Consider the following 15,150-nt stretch of genomic DNA (forward strand, 5'->3'; position numbering starts at 1 on the left):
GGATTGGTTCAATCAGAGCGTCATTTCACTGTGTAGTTTGGCTTGCATACAGTATAACCCACGAACCAGAATGTTAAGGCCTGCATTTAGGCAACATCTACATATTTATTTAATGTGTCACAGCCAAAGAATGCAGAAAGTTAAGTTGGTCAGAATATAGCTAGTATATATATATAATTAAATAATTTTGTTTAGGCTTTGCCTTAGTGCCTAGACCTGCCAACAAATGCTTATTGTTAGAAGAAAACAAAACAGCCCACATTTCCTTAGACCTGTATATCACTACTGACCTCAATCACGCCGGCTCCCTCAGAATCAACTGCCCTGCTTCTCTTTCTCTCTGCTAAAATATCTTCCAATATCCATCTGCTCAATGAATTGAAGGATACAGCGGCACAATAGCATTAACAGGGACCCTATGACATTTAGTTTTCAGTGTTTTCAGTACAACTAGGAATGGGTATGATATACTCGTCGATCAATAATTGATTAAGAATTTCTTTAATCTCGTTAATTTGTTATTGATTAAACTAATGCTGGTTGCGTTGCGTAGTGTCTTGAAGCAATGAAATGAATTTCACAGTGTGGCAGTAATTAAACATTTGACCACCTGGGGGCAACATTTGACTCCATACTCAGTTACGGCTGTGAGTTTCCGTTTCAATTTCAAAAGTAATCATGAAGAGGAACGGCGAAGTGTGGCCTGTGACCATTCTGATAAAAAGATTTTTTTTTAAAACTACTTAGTTCACTGCAAACACGGAGATGCCGTGTATAAGTACAACACGGCCACGACTCAAATGATGTAGCCTACCACTAAACAAAGTGCATCCGACCCTGGTCAATGTCGGTGGCGGCCGCGGTGCATCCTGCTCTCTGTCTCAACCTAGCATAAACTCAGCGTTAGCACAGAGGAGCTGCGATGCACAATATTGGAACCAGCATATCACATTTCGTCACGACGTACCATCACCAGACTGGTAGAAACTCACTACAAAGAACGGAATAAGTGCTTCCCGGCAACGCGGTGTTTTCGGCGGCTGGACTGACGGTCACCAGGTAGCGGTCGAGTCTGACCCCACATCATCAACATGCTTATCTTTCTCAACACACATCAGTAGACTGGTGCAGAAGTTGTATGTGAGTTAGCCTACTGGTTATTTTTTATTAGGCTTTGTCCGTGCCTTGGATAGTTTCGAGTTATATTTTGACAAAACCTGTCAGATCTAAGAATTATTATGTTTTTGGTTAAGTTATTATTTAACATGATTCTTTTTAATTTATTATTTTGGAACAAACGAGGGTCGCTGTTTAAGAACACCGGCTCGCAGCTGCAGGTTCTGCTGCTTTAGAGCACCGCATATATCTATTATCTATATCTATATCTTAGGGCTGGGCGATAAATCGATTTTATCGATTAACTCGAATGTGTAGTTAACGTGGATTTGTTTAAATGAAAAATCGATTTTCTCCTTAACATCCGCCGACGCTCCCCTCTGGGCTCCCGTAGCTCCGAACGGGCTCATCCCTCCCCCCCGCGCGTTTGCCATAGAGATACACAAACAACCTTGCAGGGACTAACATTAATTATTTTCTTAAGCAGTCGTTTCATTACTTACTTATCTGTAATCTCCGCCAACTGCCACTTTGCTCATTTGAAAGCCATGATGCCTCTCTCTCATGGGTTGGCCAAATTCTCTGGGCGGGCAAAGCAGAGAAAGGGGAGGTAACCTTGCTCCTTATGACCTCATAAGGAGCAAGATTCAAGAATGGCCCATCTGAGCTTTCATTTTCTCAAAGGCAGAGCAGGATACCCAGGGCTCGGTTTACACCTATCGCCATTTCTAGCCACTGGGGGACCATAGGCAGGCTGGGGGAACGCATATTAATGTTAAAAAACCTCAAAGTGAAATTTTCATGCCATGGGACCTTTAAACAACTTGCAATCACCGCTCTGTAGCACGGAGCTCCGCTTCGACGTTTGTTTTTATCGCTACGAAGGAGCTTGCTACAGGTATGCTACATTCAAGAGACCACGGGATGTTAATGTACGTTATTCAGCAACAGGTGAAAATAGGGGCAAGGTTGCGCAATAACATTAAAATGATTTGAACTTTTAGCGAGTAACGAGAAGTCAATTACTTATATTTGTGAAAACAGCTTTATCTCACGCATCCGTTTTGTTGTTGCTGAATATATAGCCCCCCCCCCCAAAAAAACTCAAACCAATTTATATTTCCACAAAATTGGCATGAATAATCATAATGGTATACATGCCCCATGTGTGTGCGTGTGTGTATGAGTCAAAACAAAATAAAACTTGTTTTGAACATTTTCTTTGTCATCTGCAGATTGATTTTAAGTAGAGGGAGAAAAAAGTCGATTTAAATCGGATTTTTTTTTTTTTAATAAAAAAAAAAATTAAATCGGGGATTTTTTTTTAGGCCATATCGCCCAGCCCTACAATATCTATAACCTCCAGTTTAACTGCCACAAGCTGTTCTTCTTGTAATTAAGATATCATCGAGGAAAAACTCGTGTATTTGTGCATTTTCATTGCATTTTTAATTTATAAAAAGTTAAATAATGAATTTTAATATAAAAATATTAATGATTAATCGATAGTCGATCGTTAATTCTCCCAACGATCGACTAAGAAAATTTTATCGAATGCCCATCCCTAACAACAACATTCTATGGGGATATTGTTTTAGAATACTATAGAGATAGGCTATATTATCTCATTAACATTGGCATATTATTGTTTTCCATTGTAAACCAAAATATCCCCTTTGCTTTACCTCAAGAAAACATAGCTAAAGATAAGCAGGTCATTAAAAACAATTTACAATTCCACTCTGTATCACTCACTACATGTAATCAATCTTCCTTCACCATTCATCTGCGTGTGTATCGGTGCAGTAGCGAGTTCAGACCAAAGAGTAGCGACGAGACGAGATGAATCCTCAAGTTACTTGCAACGCTCTGAAAGCTGCCAGTTCGCGGTGCATCATCTTGATAGCACAACTAATCTTTGTACTTGTGTTTAACTTCCGACTTTTCGGCTATTTTGTAGCTGGATATATATCATTTGTTGCGTCGAAAAATGAATGGGGATACGCAGGGGTTAAATCGGGCCGGGGCTCAGCCCCGGCACATAAGCCTGCTCGTTTGTCCTGATGTGCCTGCTTGCAGTCTAAATATGTCACATAAAATTTGATGAAAGTGATGCTTTTGAAAACATGATATTTCTGATAATAAATGAAAGATTTTTGAAATGGCAGGTCTATTTGGTCTCGGCGGAGCTGAGATGAGAACACGGCAACAACCCGCCCGGAACTGCAGACAATTCACCACTGCGGGTCAACTATATAACGCCAAAGTGTCTACATCGGTAGGATTAACAGATAAAATGCCTTCTCCAAAAGCTAAAAAACCCTGTTCGCAGCAGTGGAAGCCCGGTGCTCGGAAGCTTCACCGGCTGCTACGAGTTCATGTCGCTGACCAAGCCGTTGAACCGGTCCTCGCTGTCGCATCTCCTCCAGCGGCAGGGCTCCGACAACTCTGTTTAATGTACTATTTTTATTTTATTTATTTTTTCTTAAAAAGGAGGAGAGTTCAGTAGGTAGATGTGAGAAAGATCTTTGTTGTATCCAAACATTCTCTGCTTGCTAATAAAACGTTCCAGTTGGGAACTTTGTGCAGATTCTGCCACTGGGTCAGAAAAGAATTGATGGATACAGAGTGAATAATACTTACAATACTTGACAACCATCCTTGACTCCTGAAAGATGAATAATGCTTGCAGGTTCTTCTCAACACGCCCCCGTCGCTCTAGAAAACAAACAGCAGTTTTTTTTTTAAAGTTGAACCCTCACTAGAGGCAACAAGTAGGTGTTTAACTGACACGACAGAGAATTATGAGAGGAGAGTAAAAGCTTTTTGGCACCTTTGGACTCAATCATCTGCGCTGAGGACAGCAGGAAGAGAAAGCCCCTGTCAAACAAGGACTTCACCAGCACCTGAACAAGGAGGGGATACATTGCAGTGAAAAGCACTGGGGTGTATCATTATCAGATAATGTGAGCAATCATAATAGTCTGTTGCTGGGTAGTCTCGCATTGCTAGACCTATCTCCACAGCGCTGTGGAGTAAGGTCTGGCTACACCACACATACATTCTGGGATAGGTAAAGAAGAAAAAAAAACGCTCTGGGTCGTTTGCATTTCTTTAAACCAATCACAATCGTCTTGGGCGGCGCTAAGCTTCGGACTCAGTGGCTCTGCTAAATGGTTTTGGGAAGGAACTTGTTTTGGTGGAACATTTGCACCCGCATAAGAAAACGCCACATTAACTGAAGTTAAATAAGCTGGATAAATGGTTAAACGTAATTTGCTCTGTACTTTGTCCACAGCAATCCCCACCAATCGCTCCCAAAAAATGTCCCAGTTAGATTAGTTAATGCAGTAAAACATATTCGTTGTAAATCTTTACAATTATTCCCCGAAAGAACCAAGCAGGCCGGCCTTGTTGCACGATCCAAATATTCTTCAAAACTTGCCATTTTCTTGACAGATGTTCTCTCCACATTATTTACTTGTTAAAGACGAAAAAGAACTGTCTACATCAAATAATGATGCTAAAAGCAACACATGCCTTTGTGGATTTTCATGCAGGAGAACCTGGTAGGGAACAGCTACAGGGTGACTCACCATCCTGTCCCTCTCCAGTTTGTTGACCAGCGCTACCAAGCTGCCACTGGTTGGTTTGCCTTTACCCTCCACCACCTCAAACAGGCTGCAGGACATCCCACATTTCATCACTGCGGACAAAGAAAGCTCAGTTTTACCTCAAAGAATACAAACACTTTAGTTACAATAATATCAAAGGATTTGGTAAAGGAGCTGTTTCTGTAATACACAATGCATCTTATGGATTTAGAATAGCTATATAAATTGAATTTCAAATAATGCATGACCTCCTACATCCCCAGGGCATTTTCTATCATTTAATTATGAGGTATACACGTGTGAGGTCCGGACTGACCTTCCCGTGATGCGCTGTAGGTGTCCCAAGAAAAGAGCACAGAGGGAATCTTTCTTTTCACCTGATCCAGCTGCATGCCTCGACTCACCTCTAGCTTCTCAGGCCTTCAGGGAAGCAGATGAAGATGTATCAGAGAGCAAATCATAACAAGTTCCAGAAAAAAAAAGTGAATTCTAACTTCCTCTTCGCAGTGTTAAAGGTAAGCCCATTAAAGTGTAAAATGATTAACAGCGGAGATTTTAGTAGCACTGTGGAGGTTTTCTAGAGATACTGAGAATTATATGAGGATAATATGACTAAACGTTTACTCACAGTTTGAAAGGGAGGTATGGGCGCGAGGAGGATCGTAAACAGATTGGGAATAACTCCAGGCCCTTGTTCACTAGTGGACCACTCCACACAGTGTAGCAGCTCTTCCCTGCAACGGCATCAACAGATACAAAGAGAAAGCAGAGTGGATAATGTTTCATAACTGCTGGTTTGTCACTGGAAAGGCACATTTTACACTGGTTGTTGAATCTAAATTTGGATATTTTGGGGGGGGGGGGGGGTGCATCACTTAAAATGCACTCTTCTGTAACCGAAAAGCAATGCACTCTTCTGTAACCGAAAAGCAGTGTGCACACCAATCAAAATGTTAAAAGTTACATCTTGGGTAGCAGGGTGTTTTCCACTCCTGGTGTGAAATTAATATATATATATATATATATATATATATATATATATATATATATATATATATATATATATATACACATACATACATTCATACATACATACATACATACATACATACATACACACACACACACACACACACTTATTTGTTTAATTAAATGTTTATCAAATAGAAAAAAGAAAATGTTTTACCTCGGCTTCCTTCAGGGGAAATAGTGTTAAACCTGTTACGGAGAGGGGAAAAAAGCCTGTTAACACACAACACTGGGCAAACCTCTCCAACCACCTGAAGATACTTGCTGACTTTCACTATTTATGGCAGGAATATGTACCTGTGTGAAGTCATAGGAGAGGCCGCAGCCTCCTTGCCTTTGTACTTGAAGGAAAGCACAGCATAGGGGCACACATGCCTGGGCCGTGCTTTGATCTCATCAAATGCAAACTCGAAAAAATATTGCTAAAAGACAACAAGAAAGACACATTAAAAATGTACAAATTCTGTCCAAGAAATAAATGTAAAGCATTACTTTGATGACACAATATATACAGCATGTGAATGAAAAAGAATCCATGTTTACCTGTGTGAGCTCAAAAGCCCTGTAAGACAGCAAAGACGTAACCCTATTGCCACTTTTGGACAAGTGGCAATCAACCTTGGTAGAAGGTTCCAAAGCATTCTTAGGTATGTTGTCATTAATGTGCTTTATTCGGCCCTGAGAGACAAAACATGCAGGTGAGCTAAAGGTCCCACAATCATTAGAAGATCTGTTAACATCACAAAATGAAAACAGAGTGCTAGCCATACCCTCATAACTTTAAAAACGATCATGTCTCCAGATGAGCCCACTTCAAAGGGATTGATTTGTAACAGATCAGAATATTTGGAAACATAAACACCTACAATGACAAAGGAACTGAATTAGAGGAAAAGCATCATAACCATGCTCCATCAAAAATGCATTTAAGTATCATATTTATACCTAAAAAAATCAAACCTTAAGAACCATGTCAATGACTTTTTATTTTGAGAAAAAGACAAAACATTCATTCCGTAAGTGAGTAGCCAGTTGTGAACCAGCATTTAAGTGATATATTATTAACATATATCAGAACCATTCCCAGCTGTTGATGACATGTATCAGCTATCTACAGTGGTATGCTTATCGGGTAAATGCTAACATCCTCAGATGCTGCTAATCAATCAGTTTACAATTAAATCCATCAAAAGAAGAAACTAATTAGGCTGGCATCCCTCAAAACAATATCATGAGAGCAGTAACCCAAAAACCATCATTCCATCTACAACAATACAGTCTCCTTTCGAAGCAACAACAACATGCCAGAGACCAACTTACCCATTGATGGATTTCCTAGTGTAGTAATCCGGGAGTGCCCAACCGACAGACCCTTTTCACAGATCCACAGGAGCTAACCATACAAGAGAACATACAAAGCTCAGAGGCATGTTAAAAGAACAACCATCATGCTTTATAACTTGTCCATAATCAATAATACCTTCGATTTGTCTGGAAAAAGGAAGCAGTACGACTCAGTCAGTTCTTGTTCTGTCCTCCCCTCCTGCTTCATCTCTCTCCGCTTCTCAATGAACTGGCACAAAAAAAAAAAAAAAAAGGTAGCAGACAGAAAATTAAATACAGCAGTCTGAACCGCAAAAACTCCTACAGTACATACACAGCAGTGCTGGTCAACAAACATCCTACCAGATGCATGCTTTTGCTATATTTGGTTTCAACCTACAGAAATGGTCCATCAATAACAAGGGATTAACTTAAATGCTCGTGATGACATTGTGTGGCACTGGTGCTGGAAGACAATGACCAACCTCCTTCTCCAGCAGCTCGTTGTGAATGAGCCTGGCCTTGCAGTAGGAGAAGGTTGCTCGGGATGATGAGTCTAGGTAAAACGAGGAGACAATCTTCACAAGGTCCTCAAACTCCCGGCTGTCGGGAGAAAGAAACTGGTACAGGCCTGCACACAGAGAGGTGAATCAGTGGATTAGCATATAGCATCTGCTGCATAGACCTGTGTGTATTTGCAGAGGGTCAGTACAAAAAGTAGCATAGTATACCAAGTCAGACCACAGAAGACAGCAACATCAAACTATTATCCTCTTCTCTCATTTCTAGTAGGGGTGGGAAAAAAAAAAAAAAAAAATCGATACAGCATAGTATCGCAATATTTTCCTTGGCAATACTGTATCGATACACAGACGCCAAGTATCGATCTTTTATTATATATGTGTTGGTCAGTTTGTCTGCTTGACAATCCCATTTTGCAGCAATAAAATTGAAGTGAGATGAGCAAACAGAGAAATGCATCTTTTTTAGATAAAACAGATGTTGACAAAGTTTTCTTTTGGGGACATAATTTGAAATTGGGAAAAATTTGAAGTTGGAAAAAAGGTAATAAATTGCAATATATCGCAGAATATTGCAATATCTTTAAAATCGCAATAATATTGTATCGTGACATAAGTATTGTGAGGATATAGTATCGTGAGGCCTCCGTTGATTCCCACCCCTAATTTCTAGGGTTATATGGCATGAATATATCAAGCCTAAAATATGTTTCTTTCTTACACGAGAAGACCCTTTCATACACATGACCTGTGTTTTGACTTCAGCTCAATATCAAAGTCACATGTTCCAATATATAATACATTAGGTACAATAGGAAGCAATGTGCATGCAGACAAGACACTCTTTGTGTATGTTTAGTACAGCTCAGTGGGGTTGCAATGAGCCAGCAGCATCCTATGCTGAAGCTTTGCCTAAAGCCAGCTCATCACAACAGGTTACTGAAATGTCAATAACACTAACTAGGAATCCCAAACATCAACAAAGCGCTGTACAGACGATCCAGCCTTGCAACTGTCTGTGTTTACATAAGGTTTATTTTGTCAAGCCACGTAAAGAAGTGAAACCATCACTAGCTGCTTACTGGATGGAGAATCATAACCATCAAGCTGTGGAGTAACACAAGTAGTAAACATCTCTCATTTGAGGCAAAAGGACTTAAGACAGGTAAATGGAGTGCACACACAGCCAAGTCTGTCTCACAGTTAAGTTTCCAACTTGGGCAGTAAGACATTGTATACATTACATACGTGCAACCTGCTGATTTGACCAGATACTGAAAACACGGCTGCTTAATAGAGGCACAAAACGTGAAATCCAGTAAACTTCAGCTGGACTTTGCATATATGCAAATAACTGATGTATGACAGCAAGGTTTGTAACAACCACTTTGCTAAGGTTACGAAGAACTGCATGGGAGATGATGGGGCCAGTGTCGTTGTGTTGTACTCTGAGGAGTATGGAGGTGAGGTGTTAAGAGGGATGCTCCGATATACTAGTGTCATCAAGCTGGGACAAGGGTTGGGCAGCCCTAAGATTTCATTAAAAGTATCCTGGTACGTTACTGTGAACATATTTTTGTAAATAGACGGGTGGGGTGAATAAATACATGCCCTTCACTGAGGTCAATGAGACACCCACATGTTGTCAGGTGATGGCTGCAACACACTCATGACACCAGCAGCATTACTCAATCAAGACTGTGGTCGTTCCATGAAAAGGTGAAGAAGCCAAACAAGGTGGGCATTCACATGGCCAGTCCTCAAAGTGTTGCTTTCAGGCGCCTATACAGGAACGTAACGTTAGCTGCTTGCTGCTCTCTGGTAACTTGGGATACCTGGGGTGGACTAAAGTTACCAAATCTATGTCTGCAAAAACTCGCGCTACGTTAGTCAGGACTATCCGTGTGCTTAAATAGTATTACGTTGGTTTCATCTGAACCTAAATGTCGGTGAACATTTTGTCAAACTCGTTAAACTAGCGAGGCTAGCCAGCTAGCTAGTTAGCAAGGCTAGCAACATGCAGCAGCAGAATTATGAAAGACAGGACAGGGTCTGTTCAAAATAGCAGCGATATGGCACCACCTTTCCGTTCTCTTATCTTCCTCGGGATTTGAAAATTTCTCCGTGGCAGCTCTTCGCTCGGTCTCTGGCCTTGCAGGGGCGAACTGCTAAAGCTCCGGGCATCTGCCTGCGCGCTCCTCCGCCGCTCATGGGCTTCTTGTTCGGGCATTACCCTGTCTCCACATCCAGGCCGATCGCCATTTTGGTTGGCTGTGGCCGAGGTGGCGGCTGAATTCTTCAGGGGTTCGCCACCCTCCGGGTGTAGATCGTCCGTCTCGGTACATTCTGAGTCCCTTTTCCCCACCGCGTTGGGGTTCAGGGCCATTTTCAGGCACCGTGCACGTATAACGGGCAATGTAGATCTAACAATTACGGCGCCGCTTCACTCACACACACACACACTCTCCTCCTCACCCAGCCTCCGCCATTGTGAAAATGACGTACACGTTCTTCTCCACCACTGCAAAACGCTGCCGTCACTATGTTTACATACGAGAAGATCCACGCCACCGAGCGGCGGACGGATGCACTGTGAGACGTGTGTAGTGGTGGATGAATATACAATCAGAATAAGATGCAGCATGCAGCCAAATATGTAAAATCCTGCTATGAATAAATGACCTGTGTGCCACAAGTAGGCCTACCCCACACACTGAGATGGATGGATGACAACTGACATACCGGTATACACACACTCAGCTCAGATATAAAACATATATCTTTGCACACACTAAAACCCAGAGAACAATCACACTCATGTAATACCTAATTTTACCTCCAGGTGATGACAAAGAGGCAGAGTATTCAATTTGTCCATCTAAGCAAGAAGGCCCAAGCATTGTGCAATTGTTTTAATTGCATAGTGCTGGTCTAATGCTTTCATGCCATTTCTCAATTTAATCTTCTGTATTCACATTATAAAAGTAAGTCTCAAATTATAACAAGACTATGTGTGAAATAATAATAAAACCTTATTTACTCAAAGGTTTTGTACAAAACATTTGGCAAACCAAAAAGTACATAAAACAACAAACATTATTTCCAAAACAAACAATAGCCTATCAAGGAAAACAGATAATGGATACCGACTGTCTTTGTCCCTTTATCAGAGTGAGATCTGTGACAGCTGTAAATGTGTTTTCACTGTGGGTTAACCATGCTGCCCCTGCTGTAGACATCAAACTCCTTGTAGCGTAGGTAATCTTTCAGCCTTGGAGGAAGAGGAAGGAAGTTGATGAAAACTGGGGCTCTCAAGCGCAGGTGACTGAGATGCTCCCTTATCCGCAAACGACACAGGTGCTTCAGGCTCCGTGTATTCCCTGAGTGTAAAAAAAATGAATCAATGGATGCACATAATGTAATCAATACACTTTTGCTGACAGGTAGAAAATAACTAAAACTGGATCAGGTCTCACTTTGAATGTGACAGATCTCCAGCCACTGTTTCTGCTCTTCCAAAGTGTCCTTGAGTTTGGTGCAGAAGGAGACATGGTCGGTGTAGTCGAGCATGATGCGCACCACCTGAGCAGATAAGTGCTTAAGCCAGGACACTGTTATCACCTCACAGAACTAGAAGGAGACAAACAAAGACATATGCAGTAGTCAAAGCATTAACCTTGAATGAAAGTGTTACGCCACTGGTTCCCCTGTGGAGTTCATACATATCTCTTCACACCTTTTACACTCTCAGACAAGCCTCACCACCATGTCTTTGATGATTGAGGTCGTCCAAGGGGCGTAGTCATGGGAGCTGTCACCATACGGACAGTCAAAGCAACGCTTAACATCATACCCATGGTTCAGAATCATTCTCAGCATGACCTCGTCTTTCAAGGCGTACTGCAGTGCTGAGGGAAAGTGAGTGGTGTTGACACGGGAGTAGTAGTTTACATTTGCCCCAAACTTCAGCAATGTGTTGATCAGCTCATAGTTGCCCTGTCTAAGGGCCACCTGCAAACAGTTGATAGGATCCTGGTTCACCATTGCCCCAGCCTCTAACAGCAAGCGGGTGCACTGAAGATCATTGTTGGACACAGCAAAAAAGAGGGAAGACCTGCGCTCATCATCATAGTTGCGGCGCACCCTTGGGTGTAGCATGAAGTTTGGATCATAGCCAGCTTTGAGCAGCATCTCCACACAATGGGCATGTCCCCCAGCAGCTGCAGAATGGAGAGGACTCATCCCACTTTCCTTCATGGCGTCCATCTTAGTCACTGGGATGAGGTGCTCCAGTGCCCTGTCAGAGAGGAATCCTCGATTAAGTACATGACAGTCTATTTGAAAAGTGGGAAAGCTCTATGTTGTAATTACGATATTCCTCACAGTATGTGTCCATGGTAGGCCACACGATGAATTGGCAGGTGCCCACTGTAAAGATGTACTAGGTTGGGATCTGCTCCATGCTCCAGCAGCAGGGAGATTATGTCAGGGTTTCCTGATGCTGCTGCATCAAACAAGATAGTGCCTGACTCCGATTCACACCACACATGGGCTCCTACAAAATCAAATCAGATACTATAGAATACACATTTAATAGGCCATTTCCAGACCTGGAAAACAGTATGGAAAGATGAATCTGTTATAAAACTAAGGCAGTTATCAACAAGTTTTCCCAAGGTTTCTGAAAAGCCGAAATGCAAAGTGACAGATTGTCAGATCAGCTCAATAAGTGAAGCAGTGGAACCCAGGTACTTTTGAAATCCATAGTTGAGATTAAATCCCCTTGTTTTATATACCTTTTTGTAACAGCACCTCCACCACATTCAGATGTCCATTCTGAGCAGCCAGACCCAGTGGAGTTTTCTTTTTGATGTCACATGCATTTGGGTTGGCACCAGACTCTAGGAGCAGATAGACAAAGTTCTCCAGGCCTAAAAAGGCTGACTCGTGTAGAGCTGTCCTGTTTAATGGTCCTGTTTGGTCTACTGCGGCATTGTAGCGAAGCAATAGTGTGGCCAAGTCGTACTGGTCATTCAGAATAGCTAAGAAATAGTAGGAAAGAGTAGGAGAGGGAAGAAAATAATTGAAAAATAGCAAATATCTTTAAGTGTCTGTAAAATGAGGTCCATTTTGCATTTAGATGCCAGATACCTGCTACTAATGGAGAATCCTGCTCATCATTCTGGAGATCCGGGCTACAAGCGTTCTGTAACAGGAATGTAGCGTTCTCTCTGAGTCCATGAACCACAGCCAGAAACAGTGGTGTCTCACCCTTTAGAGTACGACACTGGGCTGCACCTGGGGGTGATGCTGGGAAAAAAGAACTAATTAACATGCTAGCATTTAATAAACATGAATACTTTTAATAACCTCACTACCTGAGAAGATAATCTCTAGTATGCTTTTATTCTCCTGTGCTGAAGCCTCATGCAGCGGGATCCATCCTCGTTCATCAACTCTTGACAGAGTCTCTGGTTGCACAGCCAGTCTGTTCAGTGCATCTTCATCCCCTGAACATGATGGCGGTACATTATATCAGAACTTCTGGCAAGATTAAATTATAATTGGCAGCAGCTTCGACAGGTTAAAGAATGACATCACCGTACCCTGCTTGATTGCTTTGAAAATCTCATCAGGGTCTTCACTGGGTTTCAGATCACTGTTGAAAGAGATGGAAATGATCAACAGGAGATACACAATGAAGAGAGAAAGACGTAATGCCTGGTGGTTAGAGATTAACCTTGGAGTCAATCCTTTGAGCTTTCTATATTCAATCAGACTTTGTTCAATTATATATTGCGCTGCCTCATCTTCATCCAAGTCGTCCTCCGATTCATAAAAGTCATCTTCTGTCTCCGTGTTCATCTGTTAATCCAGAAAGGGTCAATGCACAAGCAACTGCACTGGGGAGACACAGCCGTAAGGGAAACAAGACCATTACATCTGGAACCTGAGAACCTGTACACCACAAACAGGGAAAAGTAAACTACAGCACAGTGAGTGGAGCTAGGCACGGAATAGTTGCTGTCAGTCATATTCCTCTCGTTGAATTAGATGTCAAAATTACACTAAAATGCATTCAAGATTTTGCACCTAATGATTCCTTTGAGAAGTCCTACTTTGTTGCCCGATAGCTCTTACCTTTACAGGCCATGTGAGAGCAGTTACTCCTGCAGAGAGTTTACAGTATTTCTTTCTCAGTGTGGCAAAAACCTCCTACCACACAAATGATTGCTGTGAGCATTTCTTAAATATTAAAATTCAAGTCGCAAAGAAATGTCCTAAAGATAACTTAGGCCACAAGAAAACATTTTTTAAAGTATAACAAGTGCTATTAAATGACCTGGAAATTTAACAGCTATAAATCATAAAGTTCAACAGGTATACACTAAACTCCACACTAAGCAACCTAGTTTTTCTCTCAAGGCATTATTTATTTATTGTCTGGTGTTTACCTTCAGTCAAATGGCTGTGCGCCTTCGGTGGCTTTCACAACAGTAGAGCCAGCAGTCTCCTCAGTATGCACACATGTACTGCAACTATTTTTATCTCTCCCGCTATAAATATCAGATCACGGGGTCTTCAGACCCAGCACCTAGCTTTGACCCACTGAGCAACAACTGCCACCATTCAGCTCATATGCAAATTCTCTCATAACAAAGAGGCCATTGTTTAAAAAACACAACAGGCCCTTATTTACATATGCATGAGTTACTGTAAGTATACATTTCCATGTATTTTTTTTACCCATATTGTTACTGTACTGTTTTGTGTGCTGGAACACAGCAAAGCCTGTATAACAAAGACAGTGCGGCAGATGATAGCCTACACATGAATAGCTTGTGAGGTATTACAGTAGACAGTAGCAGCTCACAGTGAGGAACCAAGGCACAGGCAGGTGACAGACAGGCAAGTGGCATAAAAAAAAGAACAGCCCTAACAGCCCTAACATGCAGGAAGGGTGGAGTTTTTATAGCAGCGCTACTGTGGTTTAACATCAAAGTTCCTAGTTAATAGTTTTCCTGGTCATCGCTTTTTAATTTTAGATTTTCTTTTTTTACTTTTGTCTTGTAGCCACATTACTGTTACAGTACATGCCTGCAAATGTGTTTAACAAGCAATGTTACACAGTAACCCGGCTCGATGCCAGGAAAGGCTTCACTGGAGTGCTTAAATTAGTAACTGAATAAGAGTTGCTGTACACTACGAAGAGTATGTACCGTAGGCCTAAATGAACAATAAACAGTGCATGCTATATGTTTTAATGGTTTGTAAAATGTAATACAAAATGCAAACAATTTTTTGCTTCTTTTGGAATCACTTCAGGACCTGCTTTGGATTGAAAGATAGTGAAAGAATATGTTGTCATCCTTTTCTATTGAAACGTCACAGTGCATCTGATGCTCATTTTGTTACTTCCACGTAAATTTAAGTGTTTTTCAGTTTCATTATTGGGAGAAAATTATGTCAGCAAACCGTCTAGCTTTCTATTTTGAAGAAGCAACGGAACTACAAGGGCATTTGATCTGTACTCTGTACCTTTCAGT

The 15,150-nt window shown here is 41.5% G+C and overlaps 2 protein-coding genes across 7 annotated transcripts in view; both read right to left on the reverse strand.

Annotated features, from left to right (window-relative positions):
* The window catches only part of tasorb (transcription activation suppressor b), a 20,195-nt gene extending 10,076 nt beyond the window's left edge, over window positions 1–10,119 (reverse strand). For both annotated transcript variants that reach the window (XM_039799559.1, XM_039799558.1), the window contains exons 1-13: window positions 9,686–10,119; window positions 7,568–7,713; window positions 7,240–7,332; window positions 7,080–7,152; window positions 6,530–6,621; window positions 6,303–6,437; window positions 6,057–6,181; window positions 5,917–5,948; window positions 5,359–5,464; window positions 5,047–5,150; window positions 4,713–4,822; window positions 3,950–4,022; window positions 3,760–3,834 (exon numbers count right to left, since the gene is read on the reverse strand). In XM_039799559.1, the coding sequence (XP_039655493.1) occupies window positions 3,760–3,834; window positions 3,950–4,022; window positions 4,713–4,822; window positions 5,047–5,150; window positions 5,359–5,464; window positions 5,917–5,948; window positions 6,057–6,181; window positions 6,303–6,437; window positions 6,530–6,621; window positions 7,080–7,152; window positions 7,240–7,332; window positions 7,568–7,713; window positions 9,686–9,989 (1,468 nt within the window). In that variant the 5' untranslated portion in view covers window positions 9,990–10,119. The remainder of the gene's footprint in view (window positions 1–3,759; window positions 3,835–3,949; window positions 4,023–4,712; window positions 4,823–5,046; window positions 5,151–5,358; window positions 5,465–5,916; window positions 5,949–6,056; window positions 6,182–6,302; window positions 6,438–6,529; window positions 6,622–7,079; window positions 7,153–7,239; window positions 7,333–7,567; window positions 7,714–9,685) is intronic.
* A 476-nt stretch (window positions 10,120–10,595) lies between these two features.
* Window positions 10,596–14,303, reverse strand: asb14b (ankyrin repeat and SOCS box containing 14b). Of its 5 annotated transcripts, none has more exons than XM_039799562.1 (10): window positions 14,059–14,300; window positions 13,344–13,468; window positions 13,210–13,262; window positions 12,982–13,113; window positions 12,755–12,913; window positions 12,400–12,645; window positions 11,987–12,158; window positions 11,366–11,900; window positions 11,080–11,233; window positions 10,596–10,983 (listed from the first exon to the last, which is right to left on the reverse strand). In XM_039799562.1, exons 2-10 carry the CDS (start codon window positions 13,466–13,468, stop codon window positions 10,805–10,807), a joined length of 1,755 nt encoding a protein of 584 aa, XP_039655496.1. In that variant the 5' UTR covers window positions 14,059–14,300; the 3' UTR covers window positions 10,596–10,804. The 5 variants fall into 5 exon arrangements, with proteins under 5 accessions (XP_039655496.1, XP_039655494.1, XP_039655495.1 ...); XM_039799560.1 differs by having other exon boundaries at window positions 13,344–13,561; XM_039799561.1 differs by having other exon boundaries at window positions 13,344–13,506; window positions 14,059–14,090.
* Window positions 14,304–15,150: the final 847 nt, after the last annotated feature.

The sequence above is a fragment of the Perca fluviatilis genome, chromosome 5, assembly GCF_010015445.1.
Source record: "Perca fluviatilis chromosome 5, GENO_Pfluv_1.0, whole genome shotgun sequence".
NCBI classification, from domain to species: Eukaryota; Metazoa; Chordata; class Actinopteri; order Perciformes; family Percidae; genus Perca; species Perca fluviatilis.